This window comes from Phacochoerus africanus, chromosome 8, assembly GCF_016906955.1.
Source record: "Phacochoerus africanus isolate WHEZ1 chromosome 8, ROS_Pafr_v1, whole genome shotgun sequence".
NCBI classification, from domain to species: Eukaryota; Metazoa; Chordata; class Mammalia; order Artiodactyla; family Suidae; genus Phacochoerus; species Phacochoerus africanus.
The window spans coordinates 146591866-146618093 of NC_062551.1; the positions used below are offsets into that span (position 1 = coordinate 146591866).

Genomic DNA, 26228 nt, shown 5'->3' on the forward strand with positions numbered 1-26228 from the left:
ATGTCCATCAGCAGATGAATGGATTAAGAAGATGTGGTATATATATGCAATGGAATACGACTCAGCCATAAAAAAGAACAAAATAATGCCATTTGCAGCAACATGGATGGAACCAGAGACTCTCATACTAAATGAAGTAAGTTAGAAAGAGAAAGACAAATACCATATGATATCACTTACATCTGGACTCTAATATTTGGCACAAATGAACCTTTCCAAAGAAGTGAAAATCATGGACTTGGAGAACAGATTTGTGGTTGCCAAGGGAGAGGGGGAAGGAGTGGGATGGACTAGGAATTTGGGGTTAACAGATGCAAACTATTGCCTTTGGAATGAATAAGCAAGGAGATCCTGCTGTATAGCACTGGGAACTATATCTAGTCACTTATGATGGAGCATAATGTGAGAAAGAGAATGTATTCATGTATGTGTGACTGGGTCACCTTGCTGTACAGTAGAAAATTGACAGAACACTGTAAACCAGCCATAATGGAAAAAATAAAAATTATTTTAAAAAGATTATCATTTGTCTCAAAATATTAGGGATGAGCCTCAATTAGATATTTCCTAATTTAACAATAAGGAGAAGTTTAGATTTAAGCAAACTTCATGACTTCTCTAAGCATTTCTCCATAAAATGTTGTGAATGAACCCACCTAGCTCACAGGGTTGTAGCCATTACATAAGAATGTATTTCAGGGAGTTCCCGTTATGGCGCAGTAGAAACAAATCCGACTAGTATCCATGAGAATGTGGGTTCGATCCCTGGCCTCACTCAGTGGGTTGGGGATCCTGTGCTGCCATGAGCTGCCAGTGTAGGTCGCAGACTCAGCTCAGATCCCATTTTGCTGGGGTATAAGCCAGCAGCTATAGCTCTGATTGGACCCCTAGCCTGGGAACTTCCATATGCCACAGGTCCAGCCCTAAAGAGCAAAAAAAAAAAACAAAAACAAAAACAAAAAAACCCAAGAATGTATTTCAGGGACTTAGCTGCTTAGCTTAGTATCTGACATATACAGAGTGATCAATCAATATTGGCTATCATTACTACTATTATTTTATCAGGTGACTGTTGAAAGCCTTAAGGTCAGATAGAAGTAGCTATGTTTGGAAAAATGAATGTAACTCTATATGGCAATGGTGTAGACGGAAGGGTCAGATCATACTAGGCCTTGTTAAGAACCGAGAGAAGTATTTAAGGAGAGTGACTGCCAGAAGTGCATTTCCCAAAGACCTCTCAGGTCCAGTATGGAGAATGGATGTGGATGATAGAAGATGAAGGTCAGAGAGAAGAGTCAGGTGGCTACTGAGGAATCTAAGTAAGAAAGGACCGTAGCTTAGGCTAGAGGAGTAGCGATGGGACTCATGAAGACTTGAGAGATTCAAGAAACAGAGAGGAAGTAGAAGACTTGAACACAAGACTCGGTGGTTGATCACAGGGGGACAAGTGTAAGGGTATGCTTAAGAAAGAGATGGGAGGAGTTCCCACTGTGGCTCAGCAGTAACGAACCCAACTAGTATCCATGAGGATGCGGGTTGGATCCCTGGCCTCGGTCAGTGGGTTAAGGATCTGGCATTGCCATGAGCTGTGGTGTTGGTCACAGACACAGCTCAGATCTGGCGTTGCTGTGGCTATGGTGTAGGCCCGAGGCTACAGCCCCGATTCGAACCCTAGCCTGGGAATTTCCATATGCTGTAGATGCAGCGCTAAAAAGACAAAAAAACAAAAACAAAAAAGAGAGAGAGAGAAGAGGAGGAGTCAAGGATGACTCCCAAGTTTCAGGCTTGAATGGCTGGACAAAAGGATGGCAGGTCCTACTGACGGATGTAGGGAATTCTGGAGGAAAAAACAGGTTTTGTATGGATGGTGTCGTCAGAAAATGCTCTAGAACATCAACACCACTGGCCTAAGAAAACCCAAAAGTCACAATGGTTTTTTTCCATTTAATAGTGGGGAAAGAGAGGCACCGGCAATCTGTATGGTTCACCCCTTTCTAGTAACCAGATAATAATTCATCAAAATATAAATGAGCTGTGGCTGTGGTGTAGGCTGGCAGCTGCAGCTCTGATTTGACCCCTAGCCTGGGAACTTCCACATGCCATGGGTGCGGCCCCAAACACCCCCCGCCTCAACCAAAAAAATATAAATGGGGAATTATCTGTGGTCTCTGTAGAGCTGACATCTGAAAGAAAACAAATGGAGTGTCTCTCTCTTTGTGGTTGCCAAATGGGAGAATGAGGTTCCCATTCTTTTTTGGTCAGTTGGTAACTTTTTTCCTACAAATCGATTGTGGGTAGTATCAGGGGACATTCCAGGTTACTAATTTTTCTAGACCTATGAGAATGACAAGGTATAGTTTGTTAAACAAAGTAGCTGAAATGCCTACCAAAGCCAGCAAACAATCCAGGGTGATCCAGTATTGGGCCTCTGTTGATTTAAACTCCAAAACTGTCTGTGCTCCTTTCATCCAACAGGATTTAGGGCTGTTTCTGACCCATTCTTTACCCTCAAGTAGATTCCCCCTTGATGTGTTCTCAAAGAATGGAAATAATCTATTGATTAAAAATAGAGTAACTACGAAGATACATTTTGCCCATCAGGAGAATTGCAAAACATACATTTATACAAGCTGTTTCCTGCCTGTGATGTTCTTTCTTCCCTTGGTAAATTTCTCCCATGCACCAAATCCCAAGTTCACGTGTTTCTTGTCTCTGACAGTTTCTCTGACACCCACAGGTAGAAATGCCTAGTCAATTTAGTCATCTTTGTCCATTTTTCCCTATTATAGCTTTTGTCAGTAGAGCAGCATGGTTAAACCCACAGGTTGGATTTTCACCTCAGCTTTACCACTTACTACCTGATTAACTCTGGACAAGTTACTAACCTCTCCAAGCCTCAATTCCCTGGGAGTAAAGTATAGACAGCCATCACGAGGTAGGAAATAGGCGTTCCCGTCATGGCGCAGCGGAAACTAATCTGACTAGGAACCATGAGGTTGCAGGTCTGATCCCTGGCCTTGCTCCATGGGTTAAGGATCCGGCGTTGCCGTGAGCTGTGGTGTAGGTCACAGATGCGGCTTGGATCCCACGCTGCTGTGACTGTGGTGTAGACTGGCGGCTACAGCTGTGATTAAACCCCTAGCCTGGGAATTCCATACGCTGCAGGTGCGGCCCTAAAAAGACACAAAGGACAAAAAAAAACCCCAAAAACCAAAAAACAAGGTAGGAAATAAGGAGCACAATGGAAACACACTAAGTCCCAGCTTATTGTCAAGCTCCACTCAAATTGACTGTTTATGTCCCGTCTCCCCCTCCAGATGCTAAGCTCCAAGAGAAGAGAAGCCATTTTCCATTTTTGTAACCCAAGCCCAGTGTCTACGTGCCAGTCCAATGGCAAGCAGGTGTTTGCTGAGTGAATGAATGAGTGAGAGAATGAAGGAACGAACTCTAACTGGCAATCGCATAGGAAGATTTGCCTTTGTCTACATGTACAATATTTTGAGGAAGGGATATCTTGAGAATCAATGTTGTTGTTTTTTTAGATTGCAGCCATGTAAAAGTGTAGGAAATTTGTTTCCCCAGGCAGCATTGTGCAACCTTTTAGAGACTGTGTGTCACCCATGCAAACACTAAATGTCAATATTTATCACGAGTCTCAGCTAAAAGCTGGCTAAACTGTTCTTAGTACAATAGGCTAATTGTTCAGAATCATTAAATCAATCAAGTAAATAATATTAATTTAAAGCACTCCATAATTACATATTTACTTGATATATAATTATACACCATTAAGCAAACATACAATTAGAATTTTTTTTTTAAGCATGTGCTCTGTCTAGAGGGGAAAAGCACTAAAGCATAAATATCGGCAAAAAAAATTTTTTTAAGGAATTCAATCCCTGCAAGCTATTTTTGTAGCTCTGTGAGGTTCGTGGCTTTGTGAAATAAGCACAGTCCTTGGGCAGGTGATACTTATGATGCCGCCTCCAGTCTCTCTGAACCCCTCCTGGAGCTGCAGAGCATCAGAAACGCCATATGGATTACAAGCTGCCATGAAACCACCCAGTGGGAAAAGAGGCCAAAGCAGCACGAGGGCCGGCTGCCATTCGATTTTCATCTTTCTGTCTCCCAAGCAAGAGAGGAGAGGACTGAAGCATCCCATTGGCTGAGCAGAAGAAGAAAAGGTGCTGTGGAGAATCAAGCTGAAGAGCCACAGCCGGTGTTCTAAGAATCTGACACCTTTTTGGGAGGACAGGAGTACTTCAGACAATCATTTATTTGTCACTGTATTACTAAGAATGTCATCATTGCTTCCCCTTACTGAATGCTTACTCTAAGCCAGACACTGCTATCAGATGTATTTCTTACAGCAAACCCACAGAAAAATGTTCTAAGGATTTGTGAGATAGACATGCTGATTGTCACGTCATACGGGAGAAAACTGAGTTTCCAAAGAGGTAAAGTGACTTACCCAGGAAGAGAAAGAGCTGAGGTGTGAATCTAGGGTCATATTTAAAATTCGAAATGTGTGCATATTATATGAATTTCACCTCAATAAAAAAAAACAATAAAAATTTGTATACTGTTTGATGATGATTAATTACAATTCCACCTTACATTTGTGAGATGGTTATGGTATCAAGTGATGGCTTTTTTTTTTTAACCAAGGTTAAGATATTCAATTCACTGAAGCCTACAGAACTAGAATGGAGGTGCTTTCTGAACCTCTGGCCCCCACGCCAGGGATTTTTTTTTTTCTCCTCCATTATTTTCTGTCCTTATACTGCTGCAAAGTAGCAGAGGAGAGATGAATATAATCTATAAAATCACTCCTCTATGGCCGATTCCCTTCACCAACCAGTGAACCAAAGCAGAAACAACTGGGAGCTATGGTGACCTCTGAAAGAAAAAAGAAAAAAAAAGAAAAAGAAAAAAGGTGACCTTCAATCAATCGTAACCCCTTTTAAGACACCCAAGTTGACCATATATTTTCCTAAAATTAAGTTGTTTGCAAAAGAGAAAAAAAAAATCCCACAAGATTATACCATTTAGAGCTAGTCAAAAATGAAAGAAGATTCTAACAGAGCCAGCTGAATTCTCTTTTCTGTGCTATGAACAGGGCTCCCTCAGCATCCTTTCCTCCTGGTTGGGGAGAGGGAGAAGGAGGCTCAAAGGGGCACTGGAATAGCATTACTCAGAAAGGAAGAACTTTAGGGCAAGCCAGACTTGCTGGTCATTCCTCCACTTTCCATTTACTGCCAATAGCAAAACTAGGAAATGTGTAAAGAAATAGTTCCTGACATTCTAGGGTGTCGCTATTACAAGCCTTCTGTGCAGAAACAGAACTAGTGCTCGTGCACATACACACTCGAATGAATGGGTACAGTGTTTATTTGGGGGATGATGAAAAAGGCTTGGGTGTAGATACTGGTGATGATTATACAACACCATGAGGGTATTTAATGCTGCCGAAGTGTACACGTACAAATGCTTTAAATGATATGTTTATGTTATGTGTGTTTTATCATAATAAGGAAAAAACGGGAGTAGAAGAAGAGGGCTAAAGTCTCTGAAGCCCATGCATGGACCTAACTACACCGTGCTTCCATGGCTTTTGAACTCAGATTCAGAACATCTCGTTTAGATGATACATCTCCATTGGTCTCCAGGACTTGATTGTCAACATCAGGACTTTTACTTCCTCAGGGTGGCTACTGGCTAAGAAGAAGCAAAGCCCCCCTGATATTCTGTGCCTCCTCTGCAGTCCAGAATAGGTATGCTAGCCCTCTGAATGCAAGGCTACCTGCCAGGTTTTGTTTTGAGTCAAATCTTTTCCTAAAACTGAAAATAAACACAGAGTCCTATTTTAACATTCTGTTACATATGCAAATATTGAAAAAACTGCTACTTAATTATTTCGTGAGTCCTGTCAACTCATGTGGCTTCTCAGCATAAAAACTAATCAAAATACAGAATGATGCCGCTCAGCAAAGTAGAATCTTCCTGGAAACAGCCTGTCTTCGTTACCACCACCCATGTCTCCAAACACACATAACATAATACAAAGGTAAAGTGAGGAGTTCCCATGGTGGCTCAGCAGAAAGGAATCTGGCTAGCATCCATAAGGATACAGGGCCAATCCCTGGCCTCGCTCAGTGGGTTAAGGATCTGGCATTGCCATGAGATGTGGTGTAGGTTGCAGGCCTGGCTCGGATCTCACATTACTCAGTGGCTGTGGCATAGGCCAGTGGATACAGCTCCAATTTGACCCCTAGCCTGGGAACCTCCATATGTCACAGGTACAGCCCTTAAAAAAAAAAAAAAAAAAAAAAAAAGACCAAAAAAAAAATTAAAAAAGTAAAATGACTGAGTTCAGGATTTAAGGCAGAGAGATATATAGACAGAGCTGGACTCCTGCCAGTCTTGTGTTTGGTGTTTTCAACACTGGTATTTATAGAAGCCTTGGCCATCTATATTATTAAAATAAGATTTAACTCCAGACCTAGCACTCCAGTGGTCTGGAAGGAAGAGAAAATGGTTTCAGTGCTTATACTCTGAAAGATGAGAATCAAGAAAACTTTTCTACATCATGCAACAAGAGGCAAATCAATTTGCAGTGTGAGTGCTGAGGAGAGAAAGGATTAGGTGCTTGAAAAGAGATGGAATCACATCAAAAACAGAGCTAGATGAAAATACTAATATTAAGGCTGTAGGACTATCTTCCTGAGATGCAACTGAGGATTGAGGGTGCTAGTTCAGAGGGTCCAGTTCCATCCTGCAGAATTCGAGGACTATCTGGCTAGAGGTGTGGTGCAATCCTGCATTTTGGAGGAAGAAACTGGAAAAGTCTATGGCACGTGGCAGTCCTCCCCTTAGCGAAGTTAGGCAAACAGAGAAGCGGTAGGAGGTGTGGCATGGGTGGCCTTTCAGGGAGTGGGCGCAGCTCATGCCAGGAGACTATGTGTCTCCTCTGGTGAGAACATGGGTTCTTGGGCAGTGGAGAACAGTGAACGATGAAGCCAGAGAGGCTCAGAGGCCAGATCGTGAAGAGCCTGGTAAGACCAGGTCTACAATTCACACGGAGAAGAAATAACCCTACTCCTTTCACCTAGACAAGACTTATTCGTGCTTCAAGGTCCAGCCCTCACCACTGTCTCCCTTCACTAAACTCCCTCAGAAGGTACTGTGAATATTATTTGCACCTGTCTTTAGAACATCCTGGCTTCTCTCTCCAACTAGGCTTAAATACCTTGAGAACAAGAACCAAATATTTATTTGATATCTACGTGCTCAACAAATTCTTGGCACATTCGTTCTTCTGAGAACCATTTCTTAGCCATGCCAGGCTCCATTCTAGATAGAAAAGAAAAGAAATGTGCTCCTGCTCGTCTAGTGCAGGTGAGAACAGTCCAGGGCAGGTGTTCAATATGCAATTCCTCATCCCTTTGGTCAAAGTCTTGGGTCTGGTCACAAAATATGTAGCTATACTAATAGATGCCTTTCTTCAAATGTCTTTATTGAGATTGCAATCTCTTTATAGAGATTGCTTTTATAAGCAATCTCTTATCTAAATAATATGAGACATCTTTATATGCATGAATGCTTCTATCATGATATTAAGTTTTCTTTACTTTCAGAGGGAAAATTTTCCAGACTATCACAAATATCTCAAGATTAAATGAAATTTCTATGAAGTATGGTGCAAGATGTTCCACAGCCCTTCAGTTATGAAAAATGATGGTGCTGAGTCTCCAAACAGGACAAAAAAAAAATCAATTCAAAAGATTTGCATCCGAGTTAGAAATAGAACATCTACCCACATCTTTGTTTGATGTTAATTCACTTGCTCTGAATTAGGTGCTAGATGGAAAGAGTGGGGAGGGCAGTTAATTACAGGGAATTTTAAGGAGCTGCATTTAAAATCTCCATTATAGAGTAGGAATTTAAACCAAACCACTTCAGAATGGTTTTACCAATGCTTCTCAGAGAATGGTCCCCAGGGAACAGCAGGAGCGGCACTCAGGAAGTGGTTAGGAATGCAGCTTCTCACCTCATCCTGGGCTGCTGAATCTTTCCCAAGTGCTGGGCCCCAGTGTTTCCAAGCCCTCCAGAGGATTCTGATGTACACTGACGCTTGAGAACCCCTGGCTTACCTCTTGCCTCTTCTGGGAAAACGCCGAGAAAAGAGAGTCCTTCACAAAACTCTCCTTTATCCATTGAACACGAGGGTAGGAAACAGTCCTAGAGAACCTACAGACGAACCTCCTTATAGTTTTTACAGATCAGGAAACTGGGGCCCAGAGATGACCAATGGCAACTGACTTTGGGGGCAAAATGTGTTCTGGCATCAAGGCTGAGATCCTAGATACACGGTATGTATGCAGAACCAGCTACCATTTTGCATATTTGAAATCAGGCCCCACTTTTAAAGGTTCTAATGTGTAGAAAACCCTTTCTACTTATCAATAAATCCAGATGTAGCTGCAGCATCAGTCATATCTGAAAGCTAAGTCAAAATATTTGAGAATGTTCTTGAGAGAGAAAAAGCCTTCTTTTACAGAGTAAATCAACAATTCAATGGCCAGGAGTTCCCAATGTGGCTCAGCAGAAACGAATCAGACTAGTAACCATGAGGGCATGGGTTCGATCCCTGGCCTTACTCAGTGGGTTAAGGTTGCCGTGAACTGTGGTGTAGGTCACAGACGCAGCTCAGATCCCATAGGCCGGGGGCTGCAGCTCCAATTCAACCCCTAGGCTGAGAACCTCCATATGCCTTGGGTGCAGTCCTAAAAAAATAATAATAACAACAATAATAATAATTCAATGGCCAGAAATAATCAGGCTCGATGTCAAATTCTAATCAAAGCCAGCACTCATACCTCCTTAACTAGCCTGGAACTAGAACTATGTCTCTGCTGTAGTTCCAAAAGCTCCTTCAGAGAATAACCCAGGTTTCCAGGTAATACTGTCAGCCCAGAATAATGGCTACGAATACAAGCCTGTGGTCTTGGGCAAGTCACATTACCTTTCTGTGCCTCGGATTCTCCATCTACTGCAGAGAGCTGTTGAGAGTTAAGGAGATGCGACGCTACGTGTAAAGTTCCTGGCATGGTGCAAATGTCTAAGAATGCTGCTGCTGCTCTCACCGCTATAAATATCAGCAAGAGTATCACCAAACGTACAGTGTGGACTGTGTATGTGCTAAGCCTCACTTACGAAAGACAGACCTTTACCAAGTGGCAGGAAGCTGTGTCCACCAACACTGGGGTGTCTCTACTAGTCTAGCCCCACTGCCTCACTGTCGTGCCTAATCAGCAGTAAAGAAAGGTTAAAGGCACTGCGCTCCAGAACAGAGGCGGCCATCTGCCCTATGGAGCAGTTCAATCTCCATCTGAGCCTCATGGCAACCAGCCCTAACGGAGCAACCAGCCACCACTGATTTGAGGCCCCCAAGAAGACAGTATCTCCTTGACAGAGAAAATATCCTTACAACCAAGGAAAAGCTTCAGAACACCTCATCATAGACTAATAAAATGTTGTGGACAGAAAAGGGTCCAGCATTCACAGTGCTTCAGCTCCATGTGTCTAAGGACAGAGGCTCTGAGCTCTTAAGGGGGAAAAACACCTTGGTATGTCTTCAACCTGGTGATCAGGGCTAAGATTCCTTACCCTGCTGTGAAACTTGGCAGTTCGATAAGACTTGGGCGACAGGTTGTACACCGTGTAGTGGTCAAGATGTCTGGAATCCAAAAAGCTTCGAATGTCATCAACCTGATTCCTGAATCCTATGTCAACACTGTCCAGAGGAAAGGACATCACTGGGGAGGGTCACACAGAAAGAAATTGGTTAAATGAGTCTGCTGTCACCATGGGCAGCCACTGAAAGCTGAGCTATGGGGCAGGTAATAAACATGAGAAACTTACCAATAATTCTGGAGGTAACATAAGTGAAGTCTAAATCTCCCTTCGTGTAGCTAAAAGCAAGACAGGAAAGGACACTGGTTAACATGATCCAAATGGGCCAAGATTTCTCTCTCAATCACTTGCGCATCGTGACCTGGGACATTTCCATCCAGGAGGCATATCCTGACTTCCCTCAAGGCCTCCTCTCTAACGAGGGGGCACTGTTGACAGAAGACAAACCACACTCCAAGCAAGGCAGCCCAAGACCCCTTGCAGATGCCACTTTACGAAGTAATCCTTCTTGGAACAGAAAACACTGCTCATTTATTAACACGGATTGTACCGGCCACTTTGCCTACAGGAAAAGTTCCCATAAATGTCAGTAGCTACAGGGTGGGGGAACGTGATGGAAAAAGAACAAAAGGCCCTTTTGGGGTCTATTCATCCCTAGATGGGGATGGACAGTAAGGGATAAAATTACCTTTGAATAAAGACTAAAATAGTGATTAATATATCAGACTTTCACATTTGAACTTAGAATTTAAAACCGCAAAGAATATCTATGAATTAAAAAATGAGTTCAGAGTTCCCATTGTGGCTCAGCGGGTTAAGGGACCAACACTGTCTCCATGAGGATGCAGGTTTAATCCCTGGCCTCTCTCAGTGGGTTAGATGCAGCCATGGCTACAGCTCCAATTCCACCCCTGGCCTGGGAACTTCCATACGCCAGAGATGGGGCTGTAAAAAGAAAAAAAAAATTAATTCGTATGGTCTGCTTGTAAAGTTTTATACAGTAGAAGAGTAGAAAACCTCTTGCAATAAATAAATGTTAAAGGGCTATTAAGATACAAGAACAAAATTCTGTTTTGATTACAATCCTTAACTCTTGCTTATTTGGATTGTACATGCATGATTACCTCATTTAATTCTCAAACCACTTAAAGACATAAATCTGACTAGGGTTAAAAAGGCAAGCTCAGGAGTTCCCATCATGGCGCAGCAGAAACAAATCTGACTAGGGACCATGGGGTGGTAAGTTCGATCCCTGGCCTCGCTCAGTGGGTTAAGGATCTGGCGTTGCTGTGGGTCTGGCCTAGGCTGGCAGTGGCAGCTCCGATTCAACCCCTCCCCTGGGAGCCTCCATATGCCAAGGGTTTGGCCCTACAAAGACAAAAGACAAAAGACAAAAAAAAAAAAAGGCAAGCTCAGAGTTCCCATTGTGGCTCAACGGTGATGAACCCGACTAGTACCCATGAGGACTTGGGTTCAATCCCTGGCCTCGCTCAGTAACATGGTGATGCCATGAGCTGTGGTGTAGGTTGCAGACATGGTTCAGATCTGGCATTGCTGTGGCTGTGGTATAAGCAAACAGCTGTAGCTCTGATTCAACCCCTAGTCTGGGAACCTCCATATGCTACAGGTATGGCCCTAAAAGACAAACACACACACACACACACACACACAGAGGCAAGCTCAATGAGGGTAATTAATTTTCCTTAGGTCACATGGTTAATAATGGCAGATACTGCATAAGAATCCAGGTTGCTAGATTCAAAGGCCAGGGATGGACGACTGTCCTTTAATGTACCAATGAGCTGCGTCCTCCAACCTGTGCTTGTAGCTTCTGAAGGATTCAACTTTTTGGCTTCAATGGCGATCCTCAGGCAGTCAGATCCCATGCAATTACATCACAAAATTGACAGTCTGAGCCAGAAAAGCAGTGGGTCGGGTAACCAGATCCTTTAGGAGCGGGGAGGTCCATTAACTTACCAGGGAAGGACGCACATACCTGGTAACAGACTGTATAACTCTGGAAGAGGTGTCTTTGAGGGTGTCTTTCAGGTTGTCCTTTAGGTTACTAAAGAGCCTCCCTGCTCCGCCCTTCACCATGTCAAAGAGACCTCCCCCATAGCTGGGCTCCATGTCTGGAGACGAGGCACCTGCAACAGAAATCGGAAAGAGAGGTAATGGCACAGACTACACAGGAGGCCAATCCCTCTTTGTTCCTAAAACACATGCAGACCATCTTCGGGAGTCTGGGTCAGATCTTCCTGGAAGTTCTGTCATGCTCCCAGAACTGATGGACTCTGGGTTACAGCAGTGTTGCTGGTCCTCAGAGGAGACCAAGGAGAGTCCCAGGCACAGAACCCTCCAGAGCTGCACGTCCAATTGCCTATGTGCCAGCTGAGCACTGAAAATGTGGCTGAAAATGTGTCTCGAATTGAGACATGCGGCGAGTATAAAATACATACCCAGTGCAAAGACACGGCAAATGCAAAATATCTCATGACTATTTTAACAATGATTAGATGTTAAAATGATAATATTTTGGATAGGCTGAATTAAATTGATTCTACTATTACATTAATTTCACCTGTTCTTTTTTACTTTTTTCACATGGATACTACAACATTTTAAATGGCATACATTTTAAATGGCATACGTCATCTGCATTATGCTCCTTTCAGGCAGTGCTGATCCAGAGCTTCTGCAGACAAAAACCAGTGGTCAGCTGAAAAGTGAGTCCAGGGGCCTCCCCTGCCCCTTGACGATGTTAAGTGTGTTGGAAGACTCCTTCCACAGCTGTCCCGCAAAGTAATAATTCACTTCCATCCTGGGAAAATATCTTCTGAAAAGCCTTTACAACAGCTTTTAGGCTGGATGATGCATGGTGGTTACTGGTGTTATTTGTCAAGGATGTCAGGGTTGTCCTCCCTGAAAATTTCATAAAATTGCACTTTCTGGCTCTTTGTGATTGGCTCTATCCAGAGTTTCTCAACCTCGGCGCTATTGACAGTGAGGCCACATACTTCTTTGCTCTGTGTGTGTGTGTGTGTGTGTGTGTGTGTGTGTGTTGGGGAGGGTATGGGGGGGCAGCAGGGTGGGTCCTATGCATTGTAGGATGTTTAGCAGCATCCCTGACCTCTAGTCACTAGACAGCTCCAATAGCATCCCCCCTTCTCCCAGCTGTGATAGCCAAAAATGTCTCTAGACATTGGTAAGATGAGCCATTTGAAAACCAACACTCTAGCCTGGGACATGAGTGAAAGTGTTGTGAGTCACTTTCAGGATGGAGCACTTACCTGTTAGTAAGAGATTCTCCACTGCTCATATCCTCTCTCTCTCCCCCCCTCCCTCTCTCCACAGCAACCAGCAAGTCTTGAGATTGTGACTGCTCTGTCCAGGACTCCTAGGTCCCAGAGTAAGGAGCCTGTGGCAGAGCTCTCAGCTGCTCTTTGATGAACAGGTTGCCTGAGTAAGGAATACCCCTTTACCGTTAGAAGCTCCCCCGTTCCCATTTTGAGACTGTTACCATAGGATAACTTCACTTGTCAAGACTGATACAAGAAGGAGAGGTCCCGTCATGGCTCAGTGGAAATGAATCCGACTAGGAATCATGAGGTTGCGGGTTCTATCCCTAGCCTCGCTCAGTGGGTTAAGGATCCGGCGTTGCCGTGAGCTGTGGTATAGGTCGCAGACGCGGCTGGGATTCTGCATTGCTGTGGCTCTAGTGTAGGCCGGCAGCTGCAGCTCTCCGATTAGACCCCTAGCCTAGGAAGCTCCATATGCTGTGGGTGCAGTCCTAAAAAAGACAAAAAAAAGAAAAAAAAAGGTTGATACAAGAAGGAAGCAGGAATCTGTGAGCAGAAGCAAATGTAAACAACAGCCAGGCAGGCTGCACAGACCAGCAGTCAAGGGCATGAGTTGCTACTCCTAACTGTAAGGTCTTGGGAAGTCACAGTCTTTCTAAGCCTTTTGCTTCTTGTCTGTAAAATAGGGACAAAAATGGTGCCTACTCCACAGGGAAACATTAAAGGAGTTCATCTTAAGCTATTAGCATAGGACCTACCACATTTAGGGGTCACTAGATTGCTGCTATGCTATTACTCTGCCACAACCTGAAATTCCTATGTTGATGATATTTTTCATCTTTGTTCACTTTTCAACTCTATGACGACAAAGGGCAAGAGGACATCTCTTCTTCTTAAAAAGTTGTGATGTTTGTAGTATATATACTTTGAAATATGCTCGAGGCAAGCTCTCTGGGTCTCAGGTATGGTGGAACACAGGAAGTTACTGAGCTCCCAAGAGCATACCTCTATGACTTTGACCCTTGCTGAATGTGGTTCCCGGGGACAAGGAGGATGCGTAACTATCTTCAAAGGTGATCGGTTATTTTAAGTGCCAGCTAGATGCATGCATGTGGACACTGGTTAAATGCGTTTGTGAACAATCTAGAGAAAATTTAAAAACAAACACAAAAAGATGGATCTTGGAGTTCCCAATGTGGTGCAGTGGGTTAAGAATCCAATAGCAAACGCACCCTCACGCAATGCATAAAAATAAACTTAAAATGGCTTAAAGGCAAATGTAAGACAAGATACTATCAAACTCCTAGAAGAGAACATAGGCAAAACATTCTCTGACATCAACCGTACAAATGTTTTCTTAGGTCAGTCTCCCAAGGCAACAGAAATAAAAGCAAAAATAAACCAATGGGACCTAATCAAACTGACAAATTTTGCACAACAAAGGAAACCATAAAAAAAAAAGACAACCTATGGAGTGGGAGAAAATAGCTTCAAATGATAAAACTGACAAGGGCTTAATCTCTAAAATATACCAACAACTTATACAACTCAACAGCAAAAAAAACCAACAACCCAATTGAAAAATGGACAAAAGACCTGAATAGAAATTTCTCCAAAGAAGATATACAGATGGCCAACAAGCACACGAAAAAATGCTTAACATCACTAATTACTAGAGAAATGCAAATCAAAACTACTATGAGGTACCACCTCACACCTGTCAGAAGGGCCATCATTAACAAGTCAACAAATAACAAATGTTGGAGAGGGTTTGGAGAAAAGGTTGCCCTCCTACACTATTGGTGGGAATGTAAATTGGTACAACCATTATGGAAAACAGTACAGAGGTACCTCAGAAAACTAAATAAAGAACTATCATATGATCCAGAAACCCCACTCTTGGGCATATATCTGGACAACACTTTCCTTGAAAAAGACACAGGCACCCATATGTTCATTACAGCACTATGCACAAGAGCCAAGACATGGAAACAACCTAAATGTCCACATGGATGGATTAAGAAGATATGGTATTTATACACAATGGAATACTACTCAGCCATAAAAAAGAACAAAATAACGCCATGTGCAACAACATGGCATTCATACTAAGTAAGTCAGAAAAAGAAAGACAAATACCACATGATATCACTTATATCTGGAATCTAATATACGGCACAAATGAACCTTTCCACAGAAAAGAAACTCATGGACTTAGAGAACAGACTTGTGGTTGCCAAAAGGGAGGGGGGAGTGGGATGGACTGAGAATCGGGGATTAATAGATACAAACTACTGCCTTTGGAGTGCATAAGCAATGAGATCCTGCTGCATAGCACACAGAACTATATCTAGTCACTTATGATGGAGCATGATGAAGGATAATGTGACAAAAAAGAATGTATATATGTGTGTGACTGGGTCACTTTGCTGTACAGTAGAAATTGACAGAACACTGTAAACCACTGTAATGGAAAAAATAAAAATCATTAAAAAAAAAAAAAAGAAGAAGAAGAAGACTAACAGCAACGGCTTGGGTCACTGCCGAGGCACAGGTTCAATCCCAGCCCAGCACAGGATCTGGCATGGGTTGCAGCTGTAGTTTGGATTCAATCCCTAGCCCAGGAACTTCCGTATGCCACAAGTTCCACCAAAAGAAAGAAAGAAAAGGAAGAAAGAAAGAAAGGAAGGAAGGAAGGAAGGAAGGAAGGAAGAAAAGGAAAGATAGATCCAATGTTAAGTATTCTTACAAAACAAAATACAAACACAAAAGAACACAAGAAAAATTTTGGAGGTTGTGGTGACAGCATCGCAAGTATATATATGTCTAAACTCATTGGATGTATACATTTCAGTATGTGATTTTTTAATATCAGTCATACCTCAATAAAGCTAAAAAATTAATTGCAAGAGAAGGGAAAGTTGGAGGAGGAATCTATAGGTTAAGATGTCTTGAAAGACAAATCAACCAAGGACAATGCATGGACCTTAATCCAAACAAACTATAAAAAGTTAGTAACATTTATGGGCAATTGGAATTTCAACAATTAACTGGGTATTCAATACTAGGAAGTTACTGTAAATTTTTAGGAGTAATAATGATATTGTAATCATGATATTGCTACATGTACCTTTTGTTCACTCAAAGTAGGCATTCATTACCCCATGGGGTAGTGGCTACTAAGGTTGTTTTCTCTAACAAACAAGATGGTTCTGAACACATTGGCTTGACTCCCTGTGAGAGATCTCCCTAGGTGACACCTAGGAGTGGAAATCTGCTAGTAGGTAGGATATGCACATTTTCAAACTTCTGGACATTAACCCATCATTTTCCAAAGTAGCTGTATCAGTTTATACTCCTGCTAGCAGTGCATAGGAGCTCCCCTCATTCTACGTTCTCTTAAAATATTCAGTATGTCGACTTTAACATCTTTATCAGTCCGGTGAGTATGAAAATATCTTCTTTTGAGATTTCCCCAACTTCCAGTGAGGTAACTTTTATTGTGTTTACTGGCCAGGCAGCGGTTCTTTAAATCATACTTCAAATATCTACAAAACCCCTACAAGCCATTTAGAGGTTCAAACATATACCTATAAATATATGATGACAGCTAGGTATTTACATCCTGATCACAAGCGCTTCCGATGCCTAAGTCACCATGAGGCATCTATTTGAAAATGAGGCTGTATTAGAAATTGCAAAGAACAATGCAGGTCAATAAACAAGTGAACAAATACATGGACAAACACTGATAATGTCTACACTTACAGAGCTCGCCCATGCTTGGAAGGAATGGAGGTTCGAAGAAGAAAAGCCACTCACCTAAGATCTCAGCTAACGAGCAGGAGAGCCAGGGATTCAAACTCAGGTCTGTACAGTTCCAAAGCCTAAGCCGCTTCTACCACTGCACAGCCTTCCCCGGCTCCGTGTCAGCCCGCAATTCTCCCTGCTGGACTCAGGACGATCCTTACCTGCCTCACACGCAGCCACCCCTCTCCTATTCCTCACTCTCCTCCACCTCCCACATGTACGCCCTTCATCTGGCTGCTCCCAGCAGATGTCCTCTCAACAAGCTCTCTCATAAATCATTGCATCTGTCAGACCAACCAAAGCAACCTCATTACGCAGGCAGCCGAGCCTCGGTCACCCCAACCGCTTCACAGCCCTAACTAATTGCTAGGAGCTAGTTTGATGAGCAGCTCCACAGGCTTGGGCTAGAGCTACAGATCTGAGAATGTTCTCTGGTCTTCTGCTTTCCTATGACATAGGGAGTATTATTTCTCTTTAAACACATCCACGTATAACAATGTGTATTGTCTTCATTTTAAATATCGCAAGGAAAGAGCAGCATCAATGCCTGTAATTCTTCACATCCATCTTGTCACCCCTCAAGCCTGAACACCCTTCTTATATATTATTGTTCTCAGATATGACACCAAATTGATCATCCAGACCTCTCCCTGACTCTCAACTTCATGCTGGAACAGAACTCCTAGGCCCTAACCTATTAAAAGATATAAATATCCTGATTATCTGAAAATCAGACTCTCACCATCACTCAGGCTGCATGCTCTGTTCATTAGAGCCTTGGAACCCTGCAGAAACCAGAATCATTTGCCAGAGTTACAAAGCCTGTAACCTCCATATACCCAAATTATATGTCAAACTAGTCAGGACCCAAAAAAAGAGAAGAGGGACGCAGTCTGATTTTGCCCTAACCGTTCTCTTAGGTGGGTATTCTGCCTCTCCCTAATGAGGTGCGTGAGTGTCGGAAGGACAGATTCTCAAAAGGATACTGGAGCTCAGCCAGTTGAGGGAAAGGACAGAAAGGCTTCAAAAAAAATGACACAACAGAGGGAAACAGAGGAGTCAGAGCGTGATATGCAGGAGAAAAATAATGAATAGTAGATCAGGAGTCGACAAACTAGGGCCCATGGGCCAAATCCAGTCCACTGCTTATTTTTATATAGTCTATGAAATAAGAAGGGCTTTTACATTTTTAAATCATTGAAGAAAGTCAAAAGAAGGGTAATATTTAATAAGGTGAAAAGTATATCAAGAGCAAATTTGAGTGTCTATAGTTAAAGCTTTAGTAGAATACAACTACATACATTTACATATTGTCTGTGGCTTCTTTCTTGCTATAATGGCTGAGCTGAGTAGCTGTGCAGAGACCTGATGGGCCACAAAATCTAAAGGACTTACTATCTGGCCCTTTACAGCAAAAGTTTTCTAGCCCTTGCACTAGATGTTTGAAAGATTTGCATCCTTAGGAATCCCGATCTTGTCACCTCTGACACTTTTCCAAATGCTTCAGCTAAAATGGCCTCTAATAGGAAGAAGACACGCTGCACATATAAAGGGTCTTTGGGGACTTGAAGGCCCAAGAGGGTGGGAGTTGAGAGGTCAGAGTTGAGAGAGCATGAGAATGCCACCCAAAGACAGAGAGTCCAGGTCTGTGCCTGTAAGGCTCCGGGTGTTCTTGTTCTGTGATGTCATTTAAAAATCGAAGCCCATCAAAGACAAGCACCACAAAACCGCACTCTGCCCCATGTGTCTTTTCTATGGATGTGATACACAAAGTTTTTTGTTGGGATTCCTAATGTTTAGCACACTAGAAGCGGCATCCCATGTCTTCCAAGTCATGGGAACTCACCTGCTAGGACCCAACCTGTTCTCACTCACAGAGTGACATGAAATTTCTATCTCCTGGGAGAGAATGTTTCCCACTGAACTGTTAGTTAGTTGTTTGCTCATTTACTTATAAGCTTGATCCCCAAAAAAAGATCTGAGATGATTCCTTGGTTATTTGGAAGAAAAAAATAAATACGTATTTTAAGAAGACTAGCAAAATGTTAAGGCTGGTCTTACCTGCCTTAATGTAGCTAGAAATATAAGAAGAGGAGTTCCCATCGTGGCACAGTGGTTAACGAATGTGACTAGGAACCATGAGGTTGCGGATTCGATCCCTGCCCTTGCTCAGTGGGTTAAGGATCCAGCGTTGCCGTGAGCTGTGGTGTAGGTTGCAGACACGGCTCGGATCCCACGTTGCTGTGGCTCTGGCGTAGGCCAGTGGCTACAGCTCCGATTCAATCCCTAGCCTGGGAACATCCATATGCCGCAGGAGCAGCCCAAGAAATGGCAAAAAGACAAAAAAAAAAAGAAAGAAATATAAGAAGAGTGCATCTGGCCACTTTTCATGAACATCTTACTGATTTGTTGGCTGTGGGCAAAACACCATGAGAAGGACTGTGAAAGAGGAAGGAAGATGTAGACAAAGTTCTTACCCTGGAAAAGTCCATGATGCCCAGTGCTCATTGCCCACACACACTCCCACTGCTCATGCCACATATATGCTTGTGACACCCTAGGCTGCGTATAATTTCCCTTGGGAATCCTATCATGAGCTGCCATTAAGAGAAAAAGAAGGGATGCAACAATTTATCAAGAAAGATGTTCACTGGAGTTCCCGTAGTGGCTCAGTGGTTAACGAATCCGACTAGGAACCATGAGGTTGAAGGTTAGATCCCTGCCCTTGCTCAGTGGGTTAAGGATCCGGCATTGCCGTGAGCTGTGGTGTAGGTTGTAGACGTGGCTCGGATCCTGCGTTGCTGTGGCTCTGGCATAGGCCGGCAGCTGCAGCTCCAATTAGACCCCTAGCCGGGGAATCTCCATATGCCGTGGGAACAGCCCAAGAAATGGCAAAAAGACAAAAAAAAAGAAAGAAAGAAAGAAAGAAAGAAAGAAAGGAAGGAAGGAAGGAAGGAAGGAAGGAAGGAAGGAAGGAAGGAAGGAAGGAAGGAAGGAAGGAGGAAAGAAAGAAAGAAAGAAAGAAAGAAAGAAAGAAAGAAAGAAAGAAAGAAAGAAAGAAAGAAAGAAAGAAAGAAAGAAGTTCATTGTTGCTTACAATGCAAGAGACATTTAAGGAAATACTCTCCCAAAGTAAGAGAATTAGTTAAGCATCTCTAACAATGCCATATAATTCACTTTTAAAATCACTTTGTAGACGAGTACAGATGCTCACGAGAAAAGGCAAAGTGAAAGGTAAATAGGTTATAAAACATGCAGAGTACAATCTAATTTTTGCAAAAGAAAAATATTTCAGTTTGGAGAAAGAATTCAGATGATTTGGTACACATAAAATAAAAACAATAGCAATTCAAACTTACTGAATGCCTACTATGTGCCAGACACTAGTCAAAATTCTCTACAGGTAGTATTTAATCTTCACCGCCACCCTATGAAGGTGATACCATGGCTACTTCTAATTTCCACATGAGGAAACTGAAGCAAAGACACATCAGCGACGCACCCCGGGTCCAACAAGTAGAAGCCAGGATGTGTACCCAGGTCAGCTGCTCCAGAGACCAGGCTATCAGCTACTGCACTTTCAAAATGGTTACAGCAAGTATATCTAAGTGGGAGAATGATAGTGATTTTCGTTGCTGGATTTATGATGCCCAGAGGCCTTGAGTAGCCCCAATGCAGATCTTTAACTCTAAGCAGGCTGTGAATTTGCCAGGAACACCTTTCCACTTGTGACTCTTTATCTAAGACCTGAGACCCTGCTTTGTCATGGTAGTAACTGCCTCAGCTCTGGTGTAACTACTCAAGAGAATCCAGTACCTTAAGAGCAGGGAAAAGACGGCAAAGGACCCTTGGCAACAATTTCAGTTCTTGGGACCCTCGGCGGGGCCTCGGGGCCTCCACAAAGACAACTGCACAGAGCATCACCCTTCCCATTCCTAGGAAGTCTCTGTCATCTAGTTCTAGCAACTGTCAGTCATTGCTCCATAGTGTTCAGGATCGGCCTGTACAGGGATAACTGACACTCTGAATTTTGGCACGATGGTCACACTCAAGCTCATTCACAACAAAGAGGCACGTTCCTCAGTAGTGATTTAAGTGTCATAAAGCTACACATGTCCTTTCCTGGCTTCTCCAAAGTTGGCAATTACGGGATGGAAATTCCCAAAACTGGAGTTCCCATTGTGGCTCAGTGGGTTACAAACCCAACTAGTATCCATGTATCTGATTCGATCCCTGGCCCTGCTCAGTGGGTTAAGAATCTAGCACTGCCTTGAGCTGCGGTGTAGGTCGCAGCTGCAGCTCGGATTCCATGTTGCTGTGGCTGTGGTTGTGGCATAGGCCACCAACTGTACCTCCAATTTGACCCCTAGTCTGGGAACCTCCATATGCCGCAGGTGCAGCCCTAAAAACAAAACAAAAAATTCCCCAAACTAAAGAGGGACCTACAGAGATGCACCATTACTCCTCTGCTAGGAAAATACTATTTCTCCTCAACAGCACTTGGCAAGGGTCAAAGAACCAGTGTCGTCACCACAGAAGGCTTCTTCATCCCTGTTTAGAGCAGATTCTTCAGCTCTTGGCTTCCCACAATTCAAGAAATGGATCGCTTGGGGATAATCACCAGATACATCACAGAAAAGCCCACTAACTTGGCTTATAAAATCCAAGACTGTTCAGGAGTTCCCATTGTGGCTCAGAGGAAATGAATCTGACTAGCATCCATGAGGATGCGGGTTCAGTCCCTGGCCTCACTTGGCAGGTCAAGGATCTGGCATTGCCGTGAGCTGGGGTGTAGGTCGCAGACACGGTTTGGATCTTACGTTGCTGTGGCTGTGGCATAGGCCAGCAGCTGTAGCTCTGACTCAACCCCTAGCCTGGGAACCTCCAAATGCCGAAGGTGTGGCTCTAAAAATAAAATAAAAATAAAACAGGGGAGTTCCTGTCATGGCTCAGTGGTTAATGAATCCGACTAGGAACCATGAGGTTGCAGGTTCGATCCCTGGCATCACTCAGTGGGTTGGGGATCTGGCATTGCCATGAGCTGTGGTGTAAGTCGAAGACACAGCTCGGATCCCGAATTGCTGTGGCTCTGGCGTGGGCCGGCGGCTACAGCTCCAGTTGGACCCCTGGCCTGGGAACTTCCATGTGCCTAGGGTGTGACCCTAGAAAAGACAAATAAATAAATATCAAATCAAATCAAAGACTGTTTAAATCTCTAGATTCCACATATAAGTGATATCATATGATGTTTATCTTTTACCGTCTAACTTCACATAGTATGATCATCTCTAGGTCCACCCATGTTGCTGCAAATGGCCTTTTTTCAATCTTTCTTTCATCCTAGTTGAAGGAAGCTTAGAGAAAAGAGTATGGACTTTGGGGAGAGAGGTCTTTGATTGGAGACTTAGTTTTTCCACTTCAAATCTGTGGGAACTGAAGCATGAAATTTTACTCCTTTAAGGCTTCTTATCAATTTATAAATTGGAACAAATTAAGAAAAAAAAACTTTTCCACATGTCTCATGGCATCAAAAGGACTAAATGAGATCATGTATGTCAACATGATTTTTAAGTAGTGAGATTTTCTAAAACAATCAGGAATTTTTATTTTAATTCTTAGAAATTCAGCTCTCATGTAAATGAGTCCTCGGACTGGATTAGAGATAATAATTTCACGGAAAAAAAAACTAAGTGAAAAAATCCAAATAACAAATGCTGGAGAGGGTGTGGAAAAAGGGGAACACTCCTACACTGTTGGTGAGAATGTAAATTGGTACAACCATTACGGAAAACAGTATGGAGGTACCCCAGAAAACTAAATATAGAACTGCCATATGATCCGGAAATCCCACTCTTGGGCATATATCTGGACAACACTTTCCTTGAAAAAGACGCAGGCACCCATATGTTCATTGCAGCACTATTCACAAGAGCCAAGACATGGAAACAACCTAAATGTCCATTGACAGATGGATGGATTAAGAAGATGTGGTTTATATACACAATGGAATACTACTCAGCTATAAAAAAGAACAAAATAATGCCATTTGCAGCAACATGGATGGAACTAGAGACTCTCATACTAAGTGAAGTAAGTCAGAAAGAGAAAGACAAATACCATAATATATCACTTATATCTGGAATCTAATATACGGCACAAATGAACCTTTCCATAGAAAAGAAACTCATGGACTTAGAGAACAGACTCGTGGTTGCCAAGGGAGAGGGGAGGAAGTGGGATGGACTGGGAATCTAGGGTTAATAAATGCAAACTACTGCCTTTGGAATGGATAAGCAATGAGATCCTGCTGTATGGCACTGGGAACTATATCTAGTCACTTATGACGGAGCACAATGGAGGATAATGTGAGAAAAAGAATGTATATATGTATGTATGACTGGGTCACTTTGCTGTACAGTAGAAAACTGACAGAATACTGTAAACTAGCTATAATGGAAGAAATAAAAATCATTAAAAAAAAAAAAAAACAGGGAGTTCCCATCGTGGCGCAGTGGTTAACGAATCCGACTAGGAACCATGAGGTTGCGGGTTCGGTCCCTGCCCTTGCTCAGTGGGTTAACGATCCGGCGTTGCCGTGAGCTGTGGTGTAGGTTGCAGACTCGGCTCGGATCCCGCGTTGCTGTGGCTCTGGTGTAGGCTGGTGGCTACAGCTCCGATTCAACCCCTAGCCTTGGAACCTCCATATGCCGCGGGAGCGGCCCAAGAAATAGCAAAAAAAAAAAGACAAAAAAAAAAAAAAGAACTCTAACAAAAGAAAAAAAATTAAGTGAAAAAATAAACATTTGCGGTGCCAAACAAGAGGTCAGGCATAGGACAAAGCCACCACAGTCCAAATATGGGGTTCAACTCAAAATATGGGGTTTGGCTTCAACTTCTGCTACTCGCTGGATATCTAGAGCCCAGCAAAGTTAAGTAACTGATCAGGTCTTGATTTCCTTATCTGTAAACTGGAAGCTTTAATAGAATCTCACATAGGATTTCAGCAAGGAATATATAAGACAAAGTTCTATGAACTCTTAGCACATTCATGGTATGCTGTGTACACTTTAAAAATGATAACTACAAGGTAGCTCAGGGGAATGAAAAGAACAAAGCCATGAAAATGCTGTCTCCAGCAGTTAGGCAGCCTCAGGGGAAAAAAAAAAAAAAGCCATACTGCTCAGTTTCAGGGTTGATGAAGACAGACAATAGGAACGTGTGTGACAAGGACAGAATCTCTTTCTGGAGCTTCTGCTACAGCACAAGTAAATTCACTTTTAATAGTTCAGAATCATGAGTGTTTCACAGGGCTGAACCTCTTTATAACTCTGGGGTTTCCTCTTCCCATCTTGAAGTGACTCGGTACTTAACACCGGGAATAATTATGTTCTGTTTGTATGACTAATATTCAGATTTGCACGAATGCTGGGTTTTGAAATACTGAAATACCTCTACGTTATTTGGCACATAATATGACCTATGAAAACTACAAGTCACTTGATGACATTTTGCACAGCAGAGGCCTTAGACATGGAGCGGTCTGGTAGCTGCTCAACAGACCATGGAGGCAGAGGCCTGGGTGTGTGAGGTGTCCACCCAGAGGCTCCGGAGGAACTCAGCACAGGCCACAAAGCAGGTGGCATCAATGATTTGGGCTTCGAGGGTCCAAACCACATAGGATCCTCAAAGTGCATCACAGTCCTGACAAGTCAACAGCATGCTCAGTACTCCTAGGGATGGAATAAGGTGCCAGGGCCTTTGTGACAGCCAATTTAACAGAGATACTGGAGTTCCTGTCGTGGCTCAGTGGTTAACAAATCTGACTAGGAACCATGAGGTTGTGAGTTTGACCCCTGGCCTCGCTCAGTGGGTTAAGGATCCAGCATTGCTGTGAGCTGTGGTGTAGGTCGCACACATGGCTTGGATCCAGCATTGCTGTGGCTGTGGTATAGGCCTGCAGCTGTAGCTCCATTTTAACCCCTAGCCAAGCCAGGGAACTTCCATATGACAAAGGTGCAGCCCTAAAAAAAAAGAAAAAAAAAAGGATATTGTTAGTTTGGTTCAACAAATATGTGAGGGACTCATGGCATGCCAGGGGAACAGATTTATCTCGAGAGAGCTTTACTCCCCAACACTTGGGACAAATAAAGAGGTTCATCCTTATGAAATCAAAATGATCAAATCTATTTACTGAGATTAGAATTCTTGATGGAATTCTGAAGAAATAGAAAAGGTTCTGCCCAGCACATGGCCTCTCAACTCCAGGAAGTGAGGGACCAGAAAATTTTTTCCCTTCTTTCTTTAACCAAAAGGTCAGGGCTTAAATTGCATTAGATGGACTATGACATTTCCCTCTAATGATTTAGTCTTGTTGCCTGGAACAGAGAAAATGTCCTCATTGTTATCTGACCCTGGCCGTGATGGAGGAGACGGAGACAGCCAAGGACTGATGGCCTACTTAACGAATACCCCAAAGAAAAAAAACCAGGAATACCCCAAAATCTTCCATTCACCATTATGGGTCCACTTAACAGGGAGAGGGGAGGCCATGGAGATCTCAAAGGGTGACGGAGACCTCTGACAGTCCTTCCAAACACCTCCGAGGTACACAGGGCATCTTAGGAAAGTACTGCTTGTTGTACAAATGCAGTCCTAAGAGGAGTCTGTCAACCTGCCTCTTTCCAACAAGACTGTCCTATCTTAGTTCCTCCTTGGTGGAAACTCTAGAGCTGCCACTGGAAGTAGACTCCTGAGACAAAGATCCCACCATTGCTCTCCAAAGAAGCAGCAGGCCTCACGGACGGATACTGTCTGTTGTTTACAAGGTGAGAGGAGATGTCTACATACTGCACACAACACACACACGTGCTGTGCATACACCAGAGGAGCCTCACGACAGGCAGAGTGTTATGGCAGGAATGTACAGTATCCCACATAATAAAAATGAAAGATATTTTTACTCTTAATTTCAGATTAGGCAAGTAGGTCTCAAAAAGGCAGATTCATTCAAAGTTTCTTAGCTGGGATATACAAATGCCTGTTTGATGCCAAGACCTGTGCTTTTTTCATTTCATTGGTTACAGTCAGGTTCATTCAACCACAGAGGTGGAAGTTCTACTTGAACCATGAGAGGAAGCAACCCAGATTCATAACATTTCAAAACTTGGTGGGATATGAGTAACCCATTCCCATGCCTCATAGGGACATACCAGGAGGATACAATTATTCTCCACAAAGCATACCTGTGATTCACTTTTTAAGAGAACAGCTTTATTGACACATACAAAATTCAGATATAATAAACTACACATATTTAAATTGTAAACATCCAGTATGTATTGATATACTATGTGTAGGGGTGGACAGGCACATGCTCACACTTGCACACACAGCACTAACTCCAAAGCCTGAACCCCTCTTGCC

General features: G+C 43.0%; 1 protein-coding gene across 2 annotated transcripts in view; it reads right to left on the reverse strand.

Annotated features, from left to right (window-relative positions):
- DNAJC6 (DnaJ heat shock protein family (Hsp40) member C6) overlaps positions 1 to 26228 on the reverse strand; it is a 167126-nt gene that overhangs the window by 44959 nt on the left and 95939 nt on the right. For both annotated transcript variants that reach the window (XM_047788760.1, XM_047788761.1), the window contains exons 2-4: positions 11693 to 11843; positions 9925 to 9974; positions 9670 to 9818 (exon numbers count right to left, since the gene is read on the reverse strand). In XM_047788760.1, coding sequence (XP_047644716.1) covers positions 9670 to 9818; positions 9925 to 9974; positions 11693 to 11843 — 350 coding nt within the window. The remainder of the gene's footprint in view (positions 1 to 9669; positions 9819 to 9924; positions 9975 to 11692; positions 11844 to 26228) is intronic.